The sequence below is a fragment of the Cygnus atratus genome, chromosome 11 (assembly GCF_013377495.2).
Source record: "Cygnus atratus isolate AKBS03 ecotype Queensland, Australia chromosome 11, CAtr_DNAZoo_HiC_assembly, whole genome shotgun sequence".
In the NCBI taxonomy this organism is placed as follows: Eukaryota; Metazoa; Chordata; class Aves; order Anseriformes; family Anatidae; genus Cygnus; species Cygnus atratus.
The window spans coordinates 18175979-18195289 of NC_066372.1; the positions used below are offsets into that span (position 1 = coordinate 18175979).

The 19311-nt window shown below is 38.2% G+C and overlaps 1 protein-coding gene across 16 annotated transcripts in view; it reads left to right on the top strand.

Moving 5' to 3' along the window:
* MEF2A (myocyte enhancer factor 2A) overlaps positions 1–19311 on the top strand; it is an 87958-nt gene that overhangs the window by 53372 nt on the left and 15275 nt on the right. For 7 of the 16 annotated variants that reach the window (XM_050712889.1, XM_035554865.2, XM_050712891.1 and 4 more), the window contains 4 exons: positions 5347–5478; positions 5544–5681; positions 8772–8991; positions 9116–9175. In XM_050712889.1, coding sequence (XP_050568846.1) covers positions 5347–5478; positions 5544–5681; positions 8772–8991; positions 9116–9175 — 550 coding nt within the window. The remainder of the gene's footprint in view (positions 1–5346; positions 5479–5543; positions 5682–8771; positions 8992–9115; positions 9176–19311) is intronic. The other 9 variants (XM_035554882.2, XM_035554884.2, XM_035554891.2 and 6 more) reach the window with 2 other exon arrangements.

Genomic DNA, 19311 nt, shown 5'->3' on the forward strand with positions numbered 1-19311 from the left:
TTTCACATAATAAGAATGAAAACTGGGTGGGAATCCGGTGCTGTGACCATGTTTTTTTTCTTCTTCCTTTTGTGTATGAATATCTCAGAAAAAAGGTGGGGCTTTTTAGTAGGTTGTTGTTACCAGTGATGGGTTTGGACAGTGGTTTGCAGCTGCCAGAGAGGACAGGCTGTCCCCTCTGCCTACTTTGCATCTCTGGTGCTCAGCCCGTTTATTCCTGCTATGACAACTGAAAACAAACCTACCAAAAATAAGTTAGAGAATGGCCAAGGAGAACTCTCCGTTGTTTTAATGCAGGAGAAGATGGCTCACTGCAGGCTCAAACAGATGTCAGAGCTGGCTTAAGACTTATATCTAGGATCGTGACCTTTCTGTGGCAGTAAGTTGTTCTGTCACCTTGTCAAACTGCACCCACAGACATTTCAGCAGTTCCCTTAAAGCACGGAAAGTGCCTTTAAAGCATGGATCTCTATAATCTGCAGAGATGGAGTGACGGACTGATCCTGAAGGCTACGGTACAGCTGAATAGCTCAGTTATCCTCAGTTCTCTATTTTACGATTTTTTTGATGCTCTTGAACATTGATAGGAAAAGCTTTATTGCAATGTGGGCTGACGTTACTGGTTTCTGCATTTTATTGGTGTGAGGTTGCAGCTTCAGTCTTTTACCTCTGGATCTCCTGGTTCTTCCCATCACAGATGATGGTGCTCAGTCCTATCCTTCCTGCACAGAAGCTGAGTGCTGACAATTGCATCATGAATAAGGAGCCTTTGGACTTTGATGCAAGTGACAGCAGTGCCTTCTCCCTCCCTGCTATTGCACAGCAGTTCTCTCTGGAGCATCAGGGAACTGTAATCCTTTTTGATAACCATGGTGTCGATGCTTACTGAAGCAGCAGTGATATTTACAAGTGTACTAGTGGAGCCTCTTCCATTACTTCATGCCTGAGGAATACTTACACTTAGAGAATTACATTTTTTAATCAAGTGTTTACTCCAACTTTGTACTGCTTCACATCTTTTCCATGCTTGTACTGAAACGGCATAAACAGAACTAGCCATTATTTTTATTTGAAAGGTTTGCCTTTTCCAAAGGAAATCAGTTTTTCATTTCAATCTTAGTAAAAACTTTGGAAATGTTTTTTCCTCATGGTTTCTGATGAAACACCAGCAAAAATTCTGTTTGGCCAGCTCCAATAGTAAGTGCAAAAATGGAGCAGTTGACTTGATGCACTGATAGCAACAAACATTTCCTTTCTGTAATATTAGTAGACTACCAGAAACCTAGCAGTGAAAACTTTTTTGAATGAACTTTTTTATTTTGCGCTTAGTAACGCTTTTTGAGTTTCAGGTCCTCCTACTTCTGTCCTTTAAGGCAAAAAAAGACTTCCTGAGGTGACAATTAACATAACCAACTTCTCTGCAGTTTTGCCAGCGGAGCTGGTGAGGAGCCGAGATCACTGCTATCAGAAGTCTTGGCCCTCTCACCACAGTTCGGGTGGAGAGCACAAAACATGCCGCTTGTGCTTTTTGACCATCAGCAACTCTTCCTTTCAGAGTCGGACATAAAAACCATTATCTTCATGGAGAAGGAGGACGGTTAGGTGTTGCCATTTGACTTCTGCTAGCAGTAATCTGTACCTGTCAGTTTGGTTTCTGCTTTCTAGCTCTGCTGATGACCTGCAGATACTGAGCCGGTGTAAGCTTCTGTGACAGGAGATGGTTACCCTGTGACGGCCCAGTGTCATCTGTGCACCCCCAGGGGTCACACCAGAAATAACTGGTGTTTTTGTACGTTTTGCAGTGCGGTTTAAGTAATGTGTTGACTTGTAGAGAGAAGCTAATTATGTTATGTTGTTGTTTTGCAGGGAGCCCTTCTGTTCCTTAGATGCTTCTTGCAGAGGCATGATTCTTCCTTTAAACTAACAAAAAGCAGTGCAATTAAAATTTCTTTGTGGGGGTGGGAGGGGTTAGAACAGTGGGGCTCTTGTGCTGTGTGCTTGAATACAGTGTTTAAGCCTTTCTTTGCTAGTCCAACCTTTCTCATACAACATACTAAGCTCTGCCTTTTAAAAAATCAATATAAAACTAATAATTATTACATTTGCATATCTCTGTTTTACACAGTGGAACAAAAGCAGCTTAAAACTTCTAGGTCGTTCTGCAGTACCTCTACTACCACAGCTGCCTGTTGCATTTGTATCGTGACTTCATACATAACACAACTATGTTGTGTTGTCTGCTTTATTCTTTTTTTTTTTTTTTCTGACTTCATGCCTGCCTTGGTTCGTCTTAAACGCTTGCTTTGTGTGTTTTTCTGAGGAAAAATTAAAGCTTTTCCCTTGTCCGTTAGTTCATGTAGTCTAACATCAAAGCTGCAGAATCTCAGTCACTGAGGGCATAACGTAGTGTGTTGGCAAACATGTTGGAACAATTTCCAGTAATTTTGGACAAGTCTTAAAGGAAGTAGAAAGTAATGCAACTTAACTCCAAGGGCTGCGCATTCCTCTAACTGATCTGCAAAATAAGGCTTAACACCGGAGGGTAATTGCAGTGAGCGTTCAGTAGGAAGAAGATTTATGTTCTATTTTATTGTGTCTGATTTTACTCTTAAAGAAAAGTTTGCCGTATCACAGCAGAGAAATAAAACTCTTTGTTATGGCAATATTCCTCAGTCTCACTAGCTTGTATCGCCCCCCCCCCCCCCCCCCCCCCCCCAATGATTTCTTTTATCCGCAGAGTTGGTAAAATTTCAATGCTCATGATGATGACATCCTGGAAATAGCTCAGGTAGGGCGGGTTGTTTGCGTTCACTGGAGAAACGACAAACCTGAGCTCCCGCGCCGAGGGAGGGTGGAGGAGGGTGGAGGCGGCACTTGCCTGTGGAATTTGGCTCCCCTGGCCCCGCGGCCCCGGGCTCTCGGGGCAGAAGCTGTGGCTGGGCTGTGTCGCGCAGGCTTCGCCTGGCCCTGCGAACAGATGACAGCATTCCCCTTGCTCGTATAGCCGCGGAGCCGAAATGCTTGGCTGTGGTGTTCCTGGGCTGTGATAAAGTAGGCAGTCTTTTTATGGTTAGGTCCTCAAAGCGACAGTTCGTGTTTTAGCGATAAGGAGACAGAGCTTTGGCTATCAGGCCCAGACTTATTATCTGTAACAGCAAACCCTGGCTTAAATCCTGCCACAATGACAGGAACCCCATCTGGAGTGAGGGTTTCCAGAATCGTAATCAGGAGACACTGAGGCATTTTCCTTCCTCATGAGTCAAAGCAAAGTTAACCCCATTGTTAGCGAAAATAAAAATAACCAATTGCCAGGAGGAAGGATGCGTTTTTACATTTAACTGAATGCGTTCCTTTGGATTAGAGCTGCGAGTAGGATTTTTATAGGGTCGGCAGCGTTGCACGTAGGTTTTCACTCGGTTGTTTTTTAGAGGGGGGAATTACAAAACCCTCGTGTTGTGATACTTAAAATCGCCCTAATGTTTTTATCCGGGGATGTGAAGTTGACTGAAGTACCATGCTATGTGTGCTGTGTGTTTCTTGCAAGATCTTTCCATATACTGTCCAAACCAGGCCTTGAGCTCTACGCGAGGACCTACTGGGATTCTATTTAGAGCTCTCTGGGCTGCGGGGGTTAAGTGCGATGCAGATTACCCCGTGTTAACATTTTCCCTACTGATAGCAAAGTGTAGCAGGCTGGCAGCCTGACTTGGTAGGAAGGGCTGGGAGGGAGACGGGGCCCTGACCTTGAGCGGCCGGCCCTTGTATGGCCATGGCCGGATCGGTGCCCAGGGGATTGGCTGCAGGGGTGCCCGCGGTGCCCTGGCAGGTGCTGGGGGAGCTCCACCTGCTCGCCCCACGTGCTGCTGCGCTCGAGCGGTGGCGTTGTCGTGGGGCTCCAGAGGCTGTGTGGGATACGCCGAGCCAGCCAAGAAACTTGAGAAGGAGTTAGGGCTTAGGGTGACCTGTGATATTAAAGGATTTCAGAGAGCGTAACTGGATTTAGGGACCGCTTTAAAGCTGAAGTAGGACTGGGCAGGGTTTTGCACAGATAGGAGCAGTAAGAAAGTTTTGTGTGTTTGTACTAGGAATTAAAGATAGCACTTGAACAAAAAATGCTGATGGTTGCTTTAGTTGAAACTAAAACAGGTTTTTGTTTTTTTCTAAGATTCAGTATGTTATGGAAACATAGCTTCTACAGGAAAATGAATGGAATTTCTTTACGGTGCTGGGAATGTCAGCTTACACATTGCGATTCTTTGCGGTCTCCATGTGCAAAGTTCATAGAATTTAGCTTATCAGCAAAAGGACCCTACCCCCATGCCTGTGTAGTCCCACTGCTGCCTTATATACTGCTAACGTGGACTTGCTGAAAAATTTAGATTACTTTCCTCTTGAAACTTCTATTAAAACATTTAAGATTTTTCTGTGGGTAGCATTCGAAATCTTATTTTGTTGTAAATGAATGCTTAGAAATTTCTGATGGCATAGTAGGATGAAAAAGACAAAAAGGAATACAAATGTTATTTAATTGTTTGGCCCCAAGACCTGCAGCTTCACATCCTTTCTCAGCAGCTTATTTGCAATGCCTGCATTGTAGACAAGTTCTGTTTCGAGGGGATGTTGATGTGAGTTCTCCATCAGAAAACAGGAAGTACCCCACAAAGCAGTTGCATCAAGTTACAGTGAAGGAGTCTGAAAAAGCTTATATTTAGCAAACTAAGTCATTTTGGAGCGGGATTATGTCATTTCTTTTTATACTTTTTTTCAGTTCTTGTTACCATGCAGGATGACTGCAGTGCAGGAAAATCCTGCCTTTGTAAACCACCGAGACCGAGCGTTACATATATTAATGTCATGCAGTAGCTAAATTCAAGTGAAAAAAAATAGCAATTGTGTCTGTGAAGTTGAACTGTATGCTCTTTAAAATGTGAATATTACAATTGGGATGTGTGAAAATCAATTCATTAAAGATCCAGCAAACACTAAGATGGTTTTTAATTACTGGTGAGGACTTTTAACTTCCTTCCTGTAGGCTCAAATGTTCCTTGCATGTCAAGCAACTGTACTCTCTCAGCCAGTGTCTAAAGCGGTTTTTGCAGAGAACACTGGCGAGATGAAGTGGTTTTAGCCTAAAGCTACCCATGAGATGGCACCTTGGGAGAGTCTGTGCCTCTGAATCTTTTCTGTTGGTATATTATGCCACTATTTTGAAAGACTAAGCTTGTCTATTGAGTTTTGTCTGTGAAAATTTCGTGTAGTTTCAGTGGCTCTAAATGATTCAGTAGTATACAAAAGATCTTGGCAAGTTAGTATGATTTGTATGTGAATTTTCCAATTGTATTTCAGACCTTAAGAAAGAAAGGCCTTAATGGTTGTGAGAGCCCTGATGCTGACGATTACTTTGAGCACAGTCCACTATCGGAGGACAGATTCAGCAAACTAAATGAAGATAGTGATTTTATTTTCAAGCGAGGCCCTGTAAGTACTTTTATTTTATCTCTACTTTTTATTTGTTGATCCTTTTTATTAACTTCATTATTTAGGCTCTGAACAAGAAGGAACACAGAGGGTGCGACAGCCCGGACCCTGATACTTCATATGTGCTCACGCCACATACAGAAGAAAAATATAAAAAAATTAATGAAGAGTTTGATAATATGATGCGGAATCATAAAATCGCAGTGAGTACTTAAGTATGGTTTGTGCTTCTATTACATGCATGAGAATTTTCACAGATGTTGCTTACAGCTGTAAAGTGTATTGGTTTGAGATGGGAACTCATTTTTGTGAGGGAAAAAATGAGGTATTTTACTTGATCTTGTTAATTACATTTTATCTTAAGAAATAAAGAAGAAATTGTATTTCTAGCTTCTCATTTATGCTCACAGATTTTTACATACCTTGTCAACATGAGGTAACACTTCCAAATTTCAGGGACTTAGCTGTGTTGCCTGATTCTGACTAAAATATTTTATAAAGATAGATTTTATTCTGGGGTGTAGATTAGTTTATTTACGTCCTATAGCCCTTTTCCTGTCTGATCAAGGCTTTACAGTATGTTACAAGCAGACAAATAGAGTTGTACAGTATTGTTATTAAATCAGTGGAGCTTATTTTGCTGAATACTGGATTTAGAAGGGTATTTAGTTGTTTAAAGATGAAGATTAGTGCACAATGGGATCCTCAAAAAGATTAGTATTGTCTTGAAATTGCAACAGAGAACTTTCTTGCACACTGAAAGATCTTCTGAAAATTTTGTAGTGTCTAACCCATTTGTAGGCATAACTCAATTACTTTGGAAGGATATAATCTCCTATTCCATAGTGTGATCAGGGCATCATTTTTCATTTTAGTGTTATCTAATTAAAAAATGAGCCTTGTCATTGTCTGAACCCCATGTGTTTACTGGACAGATTGTTCATGTTCTCCTGAGTTTCATACCTCCCCTTCAATTTTGGGGTCAAAGACAAAAGGAAGACTTAGTGCAGGAGGACTTTTAGGTGAGATTTACTTGGGGATAAAAAGTGTAAAAAAAAAAAAAAAAAAAAAAGTGTAAAAGTCGAATGTTCTTTGTGGAAATGTACATGATGAGTATGATGAGTATTATAGGTGAATTATTTTCTAAGAAAACTATGTGGGGTTCTGCCACTGCCTTTGAATTTTTTAACGTTGCAAATCTTGTAGCAATTAAAATAAATGGACTGGCTACATTAATTGGCACAGACCCTGGGGTAATTGAATAGCGTGTCCCTAAATGACTTGCTGATAGTGTAAATGATTTCATTGTTCACAGGAATAAGACCATCTCTGTGAAATTAACAGCAAACTGGCAGTCATGACACCTAGCACCAGTTCTTTTAGCAAGTTCTTTATGCTTGAATGCAGTCAGTATCTCTTATTTGCACTTTGTTTTGAAGCTTTTGATACCCAACACTTCTGTGTTGAGACATCTTTAGGCCTCATCCCTCGGTGTGGTACAGATGAATTGCTCTCCCTTGATTTTTGGTGGTCCTCGTGAGCAGCCCAAATTCTCCATGTGGATATCAATATGAATAAAAAAGGGAATGTTATTTTTTTAGTTCTGCAGTTCTGTATTTATTGTTTAAATTGTACCTGTTATGGTTCTGGTTCCAATACTTACAGGTCTTCTATAAGGATGTGGTTTCTTTTATTCTAGTGCAGTATTACTGTCAAAGGATAGGAATGAGGCAAAGCATGAAGAATTCAGTCATCCTAAATGCGTACCATAGATGGGCAGATGCAGCCCTTACTGTAAGGTGTGGGGGGAAGCTGTCATTTATAGCTTCTATATTGAGAAACGTATAGAAAAATGTTCCAACTGTTAACTTCTATGCATTGTTTTAAGCATACTTCAACTATTCGAGTTTAGTTTGAGTTACTTAACAGCATGCTGTGTAAAAACATCCATTTTATAGATATTAAACAGTTTCTTAAAGTAGTTTCCCATGAAGACAGGTATCAGCACAGCTTGCCATTAGTTAGATACTGTGAATGATTTGCCACTGTTCCGTTGCTATGCTTTACTTTTTGTTTCTATCTGTGCCAAAAATTGTTAATTCTGAAGAATGCTTCGGTATGGACACTGCCATTAGTTCTCACTAGTAAGAGATTTTGTTTCTTATGTCAAATAAGTTGCGCTTTTTTCATTACTGTAGTTTCTGTTGTATTTCAGATGTTTTCAAAACTGTCATTCGGAAGTATCACTCTAAGTGAATTTGAAGCTGCACATGACAAAGTATATATTGATAAATATATTTGCTGGGTCATGAATGTTTGTCATCTACATGACCTCTAAATCTGAACTATTATCTCTGTCAACAAATTCTACTGATTTTTTTATTTATCCTTAACGTGTACCTGTCATGGTTTTGTTTCAAGTTATTCTGGGAGTTGTGAAGGAAAATAGTCGCTTTTGTTTCAGAAACACATCACTGTCAAAGGATAGGAATGAGACAAAGGCCAAAGAAGTTAGTCATACCCAAATGAGTGCCATAGATGGGCAGGCATTTAAGCTTTTGATTCAAATACTTGTTGAATAACAAACATATATACTTGAGAAAAATAGTTGCCTTTTGAATAATGCTGTAAAAATTAGAATAAAAAGTTTTGCAAAAAAGATGATATTATTAAAGCAGGGATTTGCGGAACAGCTCAGAGTAACACCAATTGAAATGGCTAAATTACTGAAGTTCGTAAATTTCTAAAGATTTGTTTACGTTTTTAGTGTGTTGAAAAAACTTTGAGATAAGCAAAATTTTGGCAAGGTTATTAATAGAAAATGTTATTACTAACTATCTTTTTTTGTCTTAAAACTGACTATTTTATGATGTGCATGTTTATGCTTACATTTTGAAGATGTAACAGTTTGTTAATTTGTCAACATATTTATCTTGTTGTGGCTTTATAATAATCTAAATTAACTGATGAATTTGTTGTATTTTTGAGCTATATGAATATCTTCAGGTTGTTGTATGTGAACTTCCTCTCGGTATTTTTAAGTTTATGAGTAATTCTTCTGGAACTGTATTTGTATGACGTATGATATTTCAACACCAGAATCCACAACAAATGGATGTTTTAAAATTGTATGATTAATGAATTAGAGTTTCAAAACTAACATAATTAACTTTTATTTTTTACTTCAGTAATTCTTGGCAAACTTCTCGTGTATTTTAATAATGTGTTCTTTCTGTGAATATGGTTAATGCTAACATTGTCGTCTTTTGTGTTCCTCATCTCCTTTCCTTCAGCCTGGTTTGCCTGCTCAGAACTTCTCGATGTCGGTTACGGTTCCAGTGTCCAATCCCAACACTTTAACCTACAGTAACCCAGGGAGTTCCCTCGTATCCCCATCGCTGGCAGCCAGTTCATCCTTAACAGACACGACCATGCTCTCCCCACCTCAGACCACCCTGCATCGGAACGTATCACCTGGGGCTCCTCAGAGACCACCGAGTACTGGCAATGCAGGTAGGATTTGTGCTTACCTTTTTTACCCTATTTGTATGTTTTGTTTAAAACAACCAGCCAACACCTACAAACAATAACAAGTTTCTAATGTATCAATGCATTTTCTTTTTTAAATTATTATTAGGTGCAATGCTGGGGACAACTGACCTCACAGTGCCAAATGGAGCTGGTACCAGTCCAGTTGGTAAGTGCAATATCATGTCTGTGTTGAAAAATAATATTGTGGTTCCAGTTTGTACAGTTACTTGAAAGCAATTTTTTATTTTGACTCCATTGAAAAAGTACTTTTGGAAGTACAAAGGTCATACTTTTTTAATTGCCTTGTAATTGTTGAGTCTTGTAAATTCTTATCAGGCATTTAACTTTCTACTGCCATGCCCCTTCCACTGCAGTAATGTTTGTATTTTCTACTTTAGTGGTTTTCAGTAGCTTGCTGCTCTTGCTTTTGTGTTTCTCTGCGAGTGTAATTACAGCACTCTAGAGAGTTCTTATATTCCGCATTTTTTCCCTTTACATGAAATTCTCTATGCTTACTAAACTATCACAATAAAGACAACTGAGCTGTTTTCTCAGCTTCAGTTTTCTGAAGATCTGGATGTTCAGTACTGGTTCTGGTGCCAATTAAAATGAAGAAAATACAGACTATATTGTTTACATTTCCATGTGTATCTTGCTAACTATTTTCTAGCAGTTATACAAAGAAAGCAATAAAGCTTGGAAGATGATAGCTAGGCTCTGTCTTAATTTTGAAAGGTGTTCAGAACAAATTAGAGACCTTGCCAAAAAATCAAATTCACAATATTTTTTGGTCTTCAGTAAACTGATATGATAGCACTTTTGCAGGTAAATAATATTTTTGTCTCATGTAAACAAAATTTAATACTCTGATAGAAAACAGGCAGATATGAATTTTATCATGCCACAGGAAGATGAATGATACTTCACACACCACCCTCATATTGCTTTGATTCCTTGGGATGTCTTGATAACTGAGGATTGATTTTGGAAATGCGCATAACTCTCCTTGGTAAATGTTCATGGCAAGGAATTAGAGAAGCAACTCTTGACCTTTCAGTATTTGCCCACTGGTTACTTAATGTAGCAACTGGGAACAGGTTCTTTGAAGATAAACTCCATTGATTGAATTTATGAATAAAAAATGCTGCAACTACCAGGCTGAAAGCACAGCATTGACTTTCTATTCTTTATCCATTCCTTGGCTATGTGCAGCAAATAAATATTTATGTGTGTCTTCCATTGGGTAAGCAAGATTTTGAATGGAGGAAACTTCCTCAGTAGAAAAAAATGACTATTTTTAGAAACTGTGGAGGTCAGATGTGGATTTCTATAGTATTTCTCAAGTCAGAGTAAATAAACTTATTATCAAGACATTTCAGTCATCTTTTCCAAAATCAAGCTTTAGTAACAGTGGCTTCATGTTTATGACTCTACCTATCAGTAAGAAAATAAAACAGTTGTTTGCAGCACTTGCTTTAGAATATTAAACTGGAGAAATACCCAGTTAGAGCAGCTTGGTGAACATAATTTAATGCAGTAGAAATGTTTTCCTTCTTACATTTATTAATAGTTTATGTGAAAAGTCAAAATGCATCGCTTATCTCTTGCTTTCCAGAACATCACACCTAAAATGTTACACACATACCCACTCATTTCTAAAAAGATTTTCATTCAAATAAGAGCTGTGGCTATATAAGAACAGTGGAAGATCTATAAGAAGTACCTCTAGCAAAACCTATATACCTAGTTAACACCACAGTACAGAGTTAGAGAGTACCCTAAGTTTTTAGAGCTCCGCAGTCCACTAGGGTATGGCATGGCTTCTTTCAAATATTGTCAGGTGCACAGTAACCTTCTCAGTTGCAACCAAAATTAAGAAACCATGCATAAACAGACTGAGTCAATCTGCTAACCTGTCAATTTCAGTGTGGCAGCTGCTAATGAATTGTGTACATCAAGTTAATATCTGCAGAAAACAATGGTTTTAATTTGTTGCTACATTTACTGCAGAATTCACTTTCAACAAAATATATCTCATTTTTTTAGCCCTGTCTGTTCTTTTATACTTTTCAAGAATGGAGAATTCTCCTATGGATATAGTTGTGAAAGGTCATGTGTTCATTTTGCAGCTCTCTAAAGGAGAGGTGTCAAAGATGAAGATGGAGTACTTGCAATCTAGATGTAAAAATACCCATGTTTTCAGATATACAAAGCAAAAACCCAGCTTTTACCATTATGAAGTTCTGAGCATTTGAGATTTTGTTCTCTTTTTCATTTGAAAGATACTTATACCCTTTAATCTCCTGGTGAGAAACAAGTAGAGGTTATCTTGGGACCTAGTTCAGGCAACAACGTTGCATAAAATGGCTCATTTAGTTCACATGAGTCTTTTTTGTTTTCCTCATGTCCTATGTAACTTGGTTGGAATAGATAGGATTTGCTTTAACAGTCAATCTGCCAACAACAGCTTTTCTGTGGAAAATAGCTTTTTCTGATGAGTAAAAATATCTGCGTGTTGTAGCAAAGATTGGTAGATGGCTTTTTATGTTTAGAACAGAAAATTTTGTGATCATTTTACAATACTGAGAGCTTATTTCACATGCAGCTGTCATAACTCTGAAAAAGCTTTTCTTTTATAATTTTTTATAAAAAGTTAAACCATCGCATGAAAACTTCAGCAGATCTTTTTTACTTAGCAAATGTATCAGTTTTGAGAGAGAGAAAATGTTCTATGTTTGTCTTTGCTTTTGAGCTAATTCTTTTTTTTTTCTGTTAATTAGATGTTTTGGAGCTAGAATTTTCATGATGCTGTTGTCCATGATCAGTGTTAATTAACCCTGTTCAGTTTGTGATAGGCATCTAATATACTTCAACAATCCAGTATCCCCAGCGTGTGTACAGTTTGCTATTTGTTATCAAGATCATCATGGTTTGAATGCATGCTGCATGGCTTTATTATTCCTTTCCAAAGGGTGTGGATTCTGTTACCCACGCACACCATCACTTGCTCTGAATAACCAAATACAAGGGAGAGATTCTTTGACTTTGAAAGGATGCTCGATGGACAGATCACCTTCAAATTTGTCTCAAGGAGGTCTGCTTCACTATGTTCCAGTAGATTTGGTGGTATTTGTCAATGAAGTGCACTGTCACTGAAGCTGTCCCATTCTTGATAACTCTAAAAATTGGAAAGGCTTAAAAGGAGTACCATTGTTAACCAATTTCTACTTCTGCTCCAATGCCTTTTTCATATGGTGTTGAGTGAGATCCATGCAAAAGACCTGAGCTGCCACTTGGGACTGTGGCCTTTATTGCTAAGGTTTCATGAAAAACACAAACCCTGAGACCTTTGAACTGTGGTGAGCTCCCAGAGTACTTCCTAGTCCTTGGCGACTTTGAAGGAGCTGTTGAGAGAGTCTCTATAGTCTTGCAGGGACACGATATAATCTGTCTGTAAGTCTCTTTGTCAGTGAAGTAGCCCTTCTAATCAGTGAACAGGGTCCATACACTGCATTATCTAGGAAATTCTTTCCTCTTACGATTTTGTCATCAGAAAGAATGGATAAGAAGGATACAGTTGTCTTGAATACTGAATTTCTCCTCTTCATTCTGGATCCACGTCTTCTGTAATATCCTCACTAATCTTCAGGTTCTGAGAATGTGAAGTAACTTCATGTGTATTGAATTTCTTTGGACTAGAGCTGACAGATATAACTGCTTGAACAACTGTGTCTTGTGAGCTACTGGATCCCTACTAAGAGCCAATCTAGATCATGTGTCATCTTTTACCATGACACCATGACATCAGGAAGAATGAATTATGCGGAGGTGCATTAACAGCTTGCTTGCAACTGTTAACCTGCCTTGTGCATTTCCAGAAAGGGGTCGAGATGGGACTGTGAAAGACCACACCGGTAAATGGTTCGTTTTATCTTGAGGGCTTGTCTGATTGGGAGACCTCTTCTACGTGCCTAAGGATGAAACGATCTTTCAGATTGGTCTTTCACAAGTCTGTTAAGCAAAACAGCTAACAATGTGTGGCAGTTCCCAAAAGGCTTCAATTAACAAAACATCTTTCTTTGCATACCTTTCTCTTCATGTTGTTTTGCTTCTTAAATGAAAGAGAGCACCTTATGAGAAGTATATGACTGACTACAAAAAAAACTACCTCTTGCAGGAGTTTTGCTTAAAATTGGATTGATGCTACCAAAAGCTTCCTGAAGGAATCACTTCCTTCACCCTCTGCCCCACACCCAAACTCACCATTTTGTATCATCCGTGTCAGATAAACAGCTTAGCACCGTTGTGCCCTAGGAAAGCAGCTGTAAACCTTGAGCAAATTCCTGCTTAAGGTTGTACCTGTGGTACTACTTGTCTGCTGTACTTTCTCTGTAGTGTGACAGGTAGTATCTATCAGAGGTAGCCTTTCACTTGACACAGTTCCTCATTTCATAGCTTGTATTGATGTTCAAGTGATACAAAATGTAGTGGACAAAGGTTCTTGCTCTGTAGTCTCAGTAGTGTTGGCATAATGTTTTGCCTTGCTCTGATGTTCAGGGTTACCCAGGTAAATACAAGTCAGTGTTTCACTCTTCTCTAAGGAAGAAGTTGAAGGATGCCTGAACAACGCTGAGAGCAGCCTGTTCACCTTTGCACCTTACAGCTTCCAAGCTCTCCTCGAGGAAGACTACTGAAAGTGGACTGCAGACCAGCTGGTTCGCTGAACCCTTCTCCTTTGCTAGATGCAGACCCAGTTGTCAGCACATTTAAAAAAAAAAAAAAAAAAAAGTTTGATCCGTCCATCGTCCTCTGATTAGATGTGCTCATGAGAAATGATGGGCTAATATTGACATGGAAAATAAGCTGGTAGAGGAAAGCATTTGAGTTGTTCTAATTGTAGCAAAATATCCTTGGAAACAACACATCAGCATGTGATCACTTCAGCCTCTGAACCACATCTAGATTTTTTTTTGTTAAAATTTCACATTGCCTTATCATAATTTCTGATTTACGAAGAGGTACAAGGGATCTGGTTAGAATCAGCTACTTGTATAATGTCAGCTTGCCCAGGATACCACATCACACATCTTCTGAACATATCACTTCTGTTCTCCATAATATTTAGATGCAAAAGCATTCTGCTTTTGTTTTAATTTTGCTACTGCATTCTGAATAATAACCCTCATCTTGAAGAAGGCTGATCTAAATGTCAGTATTGCTGAAAATTCTCTTATCCTTCCATGTAACCTAAGGAAAAAAATTTCCAGGAACCTTGAAAACGAGTCTTGTAAAACTTTTTTTCAGTTTTGTAACATAAGTATGCATTTCCTTGACATTTCCATGTGTTATTTTTTTTGCTGTATTTTATTATCTAAAATACTGCCTTTAGAAGTATAAATCTTATATATTAGATGTTTTAAAATCTTATGCTGCTGTTGAAGGTATACTTTAATTGTAGTCGTGTTATCTGAAGTATTATTCCTTAAAGATCTGTTGAAATACATTTATTCTACCTTCCTTGAGGTGTTACAATAAAGTTTTTCCAAAGGTAGCAGAGAACTAGGCTTTTCAAAATTATTGTACAACTGGCAGTGATTTCTATGCAAAGCTGCAAATCGCATGAACTGCAACTGTAGGTTGGTTTTTCCCCTTAAAGCTATCATACTCAGAAATGCAATTAAATGGAGCATAAAGCGCATAGAAATGCTACTGTTATATTTAGTTTCAAAACTCCCCCTAACTAGCCCTAACTACCTCCCCTCCAAGGTCCTACATGTAAACATTTTTCTTAAATAGATTTTATCTGGTCTTCAATATGCATTGTGATTTGGCTTATTGCAAACTGTTTTCAGTTTACTCCTAATCGTGTGCCTTTTGTCAGATTACATGATCTCATTTGCATAAATATTTATTTGCTACCGTTTTCATTTTTGCTTAGCTTTATATTGCTTAGCTCCTTGCCCATGATTATTTTTCAGAACTGTGTACAACCATTTAGTTTTTCCAAAGGTGAACCACAAAAAAAAAAAGATTAATGGCATCAATGACTATAATTTATTCCTTGAGTAGTAATAAGAACATGCAGTACTTTCCAGCCACGTGTGTTCATTGTTTCAGCTGATGCGATTTATACAGTGAAATATGAGTCTGGCTCATGTAATTGAAAGCTGCATCTTGGACTGTAGGACAATAACTGAGATTAAGCTGTGTTACGTTTCTGAAGGCAGGGTATACAGTTGTTGAAATAGCTGGGTTTTAAAATTTAGCTTCAGAAAATTATTTCAAAATTAGTCACCGACTAAACAAGAAGGGGGCTGATGTCCGTTGGCAATGCTTATTATCATAAAAATCTACTTGAGTTATTTTAATCTTTGTTTAAAATGATTCATATAATTTAGTTTATCATCTTTGCCTTGGTTTCATTTTTCCAAATACGTGTTTTGAAAATGCTTTTGTGGCTGTGCTTAAAAAACTCGGAGTTAAATAAAACTGTTGTGGTGGAAATGAAAACAGTAGTCTTAATTTACACTTGCATAGGATTTTATATTCTGTTTCCATTTTTCAGTTTGGTGATGTTTTTAAAACATAAAATAATTGTATTTGGGGGAAGATGTATGGTAGGTGTGGTGGATACAATTTCTGTATTATACAGCATAGTAAGTAGAATTTATGGGGTTATTAAAGCCTCAGTTTGGCAAGCTGCCTAACAGTTGCATCATCCTGTAATCATTATCTTTTTCTGGCTCCTGACCTTACTCGAAGAAATGCCATGCTTTTAGTTATCCTTTCACTCTTAACTTGTAATCTTTAACAGGAGAAAATGCTTTAAATTTCCTATTAAATATTAATATTCTACAGTCTTACTGCAGCCACAGCATCTGGTTCTTCAAATAATAGATATATATACTTCAGCAGTTCTTAAAAATAAGTTACTTAGAACATCCAGCAAAATGCTTCTGTTAGATCAATACCCCTACAACTGTACACTTTTGACATTTTTTCTCCCATTCTTAATATATATTTTTTTCTAAACACTCATACTCTGTTTTTAAAAAGTGCTCTGGCTTTTGACAGAACAAATGCTTGACTCTCCCCTGCTGCCGAAGGGTATTGCCCAGAGAAGGCAATGGCAAGGAGTTTGTTGTTTTTGACAGCACCAATAAAAGCATGAAATGTTTCTGAAGGATTGGCAGAGCCTTGTAATAAGGGTTGCAGGAAATGACTGTATTGGGTGTGGAAGAAAGACACTGTCCAGATTTAACACATGAGCTACCGAAATACTTGAAAACAGAGGACAGGAAATGGTATCAGAGGAGAGGCGAAAATGTGATACAGAAGTCCATTGTTTCTAAGAAGTGTTATTGTTCTCAAGTTTCAAATACAACTCAGACACTGCAGCATTGGCATGTAAAAGTCCTGACAGCCTAGTGAGCAGTAAAATGCTATTTATTATTAGTTGAAAGCACCAACTTTCCTTTGTTATTACCGTAAGGGCTTTAAATATACTGTAATTTTTGATAAAATGGTGGATACTGTAACAGTTTGTCAGACTTGTATAGATAATTGTTTTCAAATAATTTCTCCTCCTTTGCATCTTTTTCCTTATTCACTTCTTCTCTGTCCATTGTGTGAGATTTGCCTTGCAATGTGATGCTGTGTAGGCTCTTCATAATTAATGTGTGTGTTCATTTACAGCAGATGGGTATGGATGCACACCTGTCTAACAAAGCTGTCTCGCACTTTCGGGAACCTTAAGGCACAGCACAGAACTTGGTTTCTTTTTCGGTTGTTTTTTCTGTGTGACCTGGAGTGTGTGCACTCTCTCCCTCCGTTATAATTGCCCTGTCTCCATACTTGTTCTGCACACTCTTTTGCTTCATTTTTCTGTCCTAGCCACATAAATCAACTCAGACACCTGCAGTAGTAATTTGGAAATAAACCAGTTCTGTGTAGATTGTTTCTGTGTGTGTGTGTGGTTCGTTCTTTATTTTTATTTTTTTTTTTGCCTGGAGCTCCTGCAAATCTCTTCTAACCCATGACAAAAAGTTACCAATTTTCTCCTACCACTGAAGTGTATATTTAGCTCCATTATGTATTCTCCACTCCAAGCAAACTTTCCATCCACTTTAGCTGAATTTTATCGCTAACATAAAGCATCCCAATAAATTCTGCTGTTTTTCATTGAAGAATGTAGACACTTTAACCATGAAAGATGTTTTTGCTGTGGTTTTTAAGGAAGAACACTGCCACAAAAAGCTTTTTCTTTCTGCTGTCACTGTATCCTTTCTTTCCTGCCTGACTTCTGAGTAAAATGGTAGAATTCTCAGAATACTGATGCCCATATCTCCCATACAAGTCCTTCAGGAAAATATTAAATTATAAGAACTTGTTCTTGCTCTGTTTCCCTTGAAAAACAAGGGACATACCTGATCATTCATGTGTGGCCAGGCTTCTGGCACAGTAACGAATTCACAGAGCAAGCGGGTCCATAATTCGAAATCCAAACTGGAAAGTTGTGAATTTTCTGCTCATCCGTATGCGAACAAGAATTCTGTGGTTGTAAATTTCAGTAAACTCCATCCATGTACAGTTTTTTCTTGAAAAATATTTAGCAACAACTTGGTTTCCAAAAGACCTTTGTAAAACCCCATAGAACATCTTCAGATCAGTATGAGGGATTTGTTATTCTTATATCAATCTTTGCTTTTTCACATGCTAAATTTATAAAATAATATATAGGATTCTACTCAGAGTGGGGAGGGAAAAGATGAGGACTGCATTTGGCAGTTCCCCCACCGTGTAACAAAGATAATTAATAGAAGAGGCTCCTTCATTAGCCTCCTGGAGAGTTCACATCGAGGTTCTCACCATACCTTAGCTTAGGATCTTACCCATACCAGTCACCTGCCTTGAGTGTTGTGCTCTCCTACTGATGCATGTTCTTTGCTCCTGCTAAGCGTTTAAAGGCATTAGAAATTTTACCAAAGAAGGTAGAATGTGACACTGACAACTTTCTCATTTTAATTGCTTTTAGATTAACATGTACTTAATGTAATAAAATTGGATTGGGCACAGGGGCCTGTTCAAATTAGAATAATAATACAAAATTCATGCCAGTATGGCGCTACAGGCTATTAGAAGAGAATTTCCCACACAGTGAACTTTGTGTAAAAGAATTTCCCCTGAATTGTGACTAAAGGCCACTTTCAGTACTGGAATATTAGTGTAACCATGATTTTATCATGAATTGTATTTATGTATATGCACACACAAGTTCTGTAGTGTGAAGCAGTGTTCCCTGTTGGAATATCCCATTGCTTAACAACTTTTTTTCATTTGAAGCTGAATAAGCTGCAAGCATTTAAGGAGTTGTTGCTATAAATCTGATAAAATCATTAGAATGTGGCTTAAAGAAAAATCTGATAAACGTATTCCAGGTAACACGATGGGTGCTTTTTTCAGTTCAGGAAATGGCGTGCTATGCACTTAGTTGTTTTAGCACTGCATTACTTTCTTCTGACCTGAACATAAGCTAAGGCCTGTGTTTTTGAGCAATTTCAGGTTTTGGAGATTTCAGTGCTGTGCTCAGGACTTGTAGGATTGGGCTTGTCTAATTTTCCTTGGGAATGAGTATTGGGAGTAAGGGAGACAAAGGCCTGTGCAAAATAAATCACTGGACATAAATGACATGTATATCTGTTTCCAGGGCTTGGCACGAATTCAAAGGGAAGGGATTTGTTTTCCTTACTGTTGCTAAATATAATGACCAGACGGTATATATTTTTGAGACTTGAAATTGATTTTGTTGTTGAATACATACTGGAGTCCTGCAGATCTTAAAGATATTCGAAGCATCCATTTTAGAAACAGAGACTTCAGGAGCTGACTTTTTATTCTCAGAGGCCACAACATAATAATGTTTGTGTTCTGTGTGGGGTGGCGGTAGGGATGAGGTGGGGTTGTGCAAAAGCACATGCTTTCCTGCAAGCTCAGCCTGGAGAAACTTAAAAGGGAGAAACAACAACAACAACAAAAAAAACAGATGTTATTGGAAAAAGTTCTGTCAGTATGCTTTTCTCAGCATTTAAGCTGCCACAGTGTGCCCTTAAGGTGATATTGCCTTTATGTATTGATCTTGTGGTGAAAGTGGTTTTTGTCTGGTTATTCTATACTGTTCCTCTTGGAGAAGTTAATAATTATTTTCACAAAAGAAATAGTACATAATTTGTACACGCACCAAAAATTTCTATTGCAGCTTCTCTCGAGACACGTTTATCCTGAGGTACATTTGTTTTTTCTCTT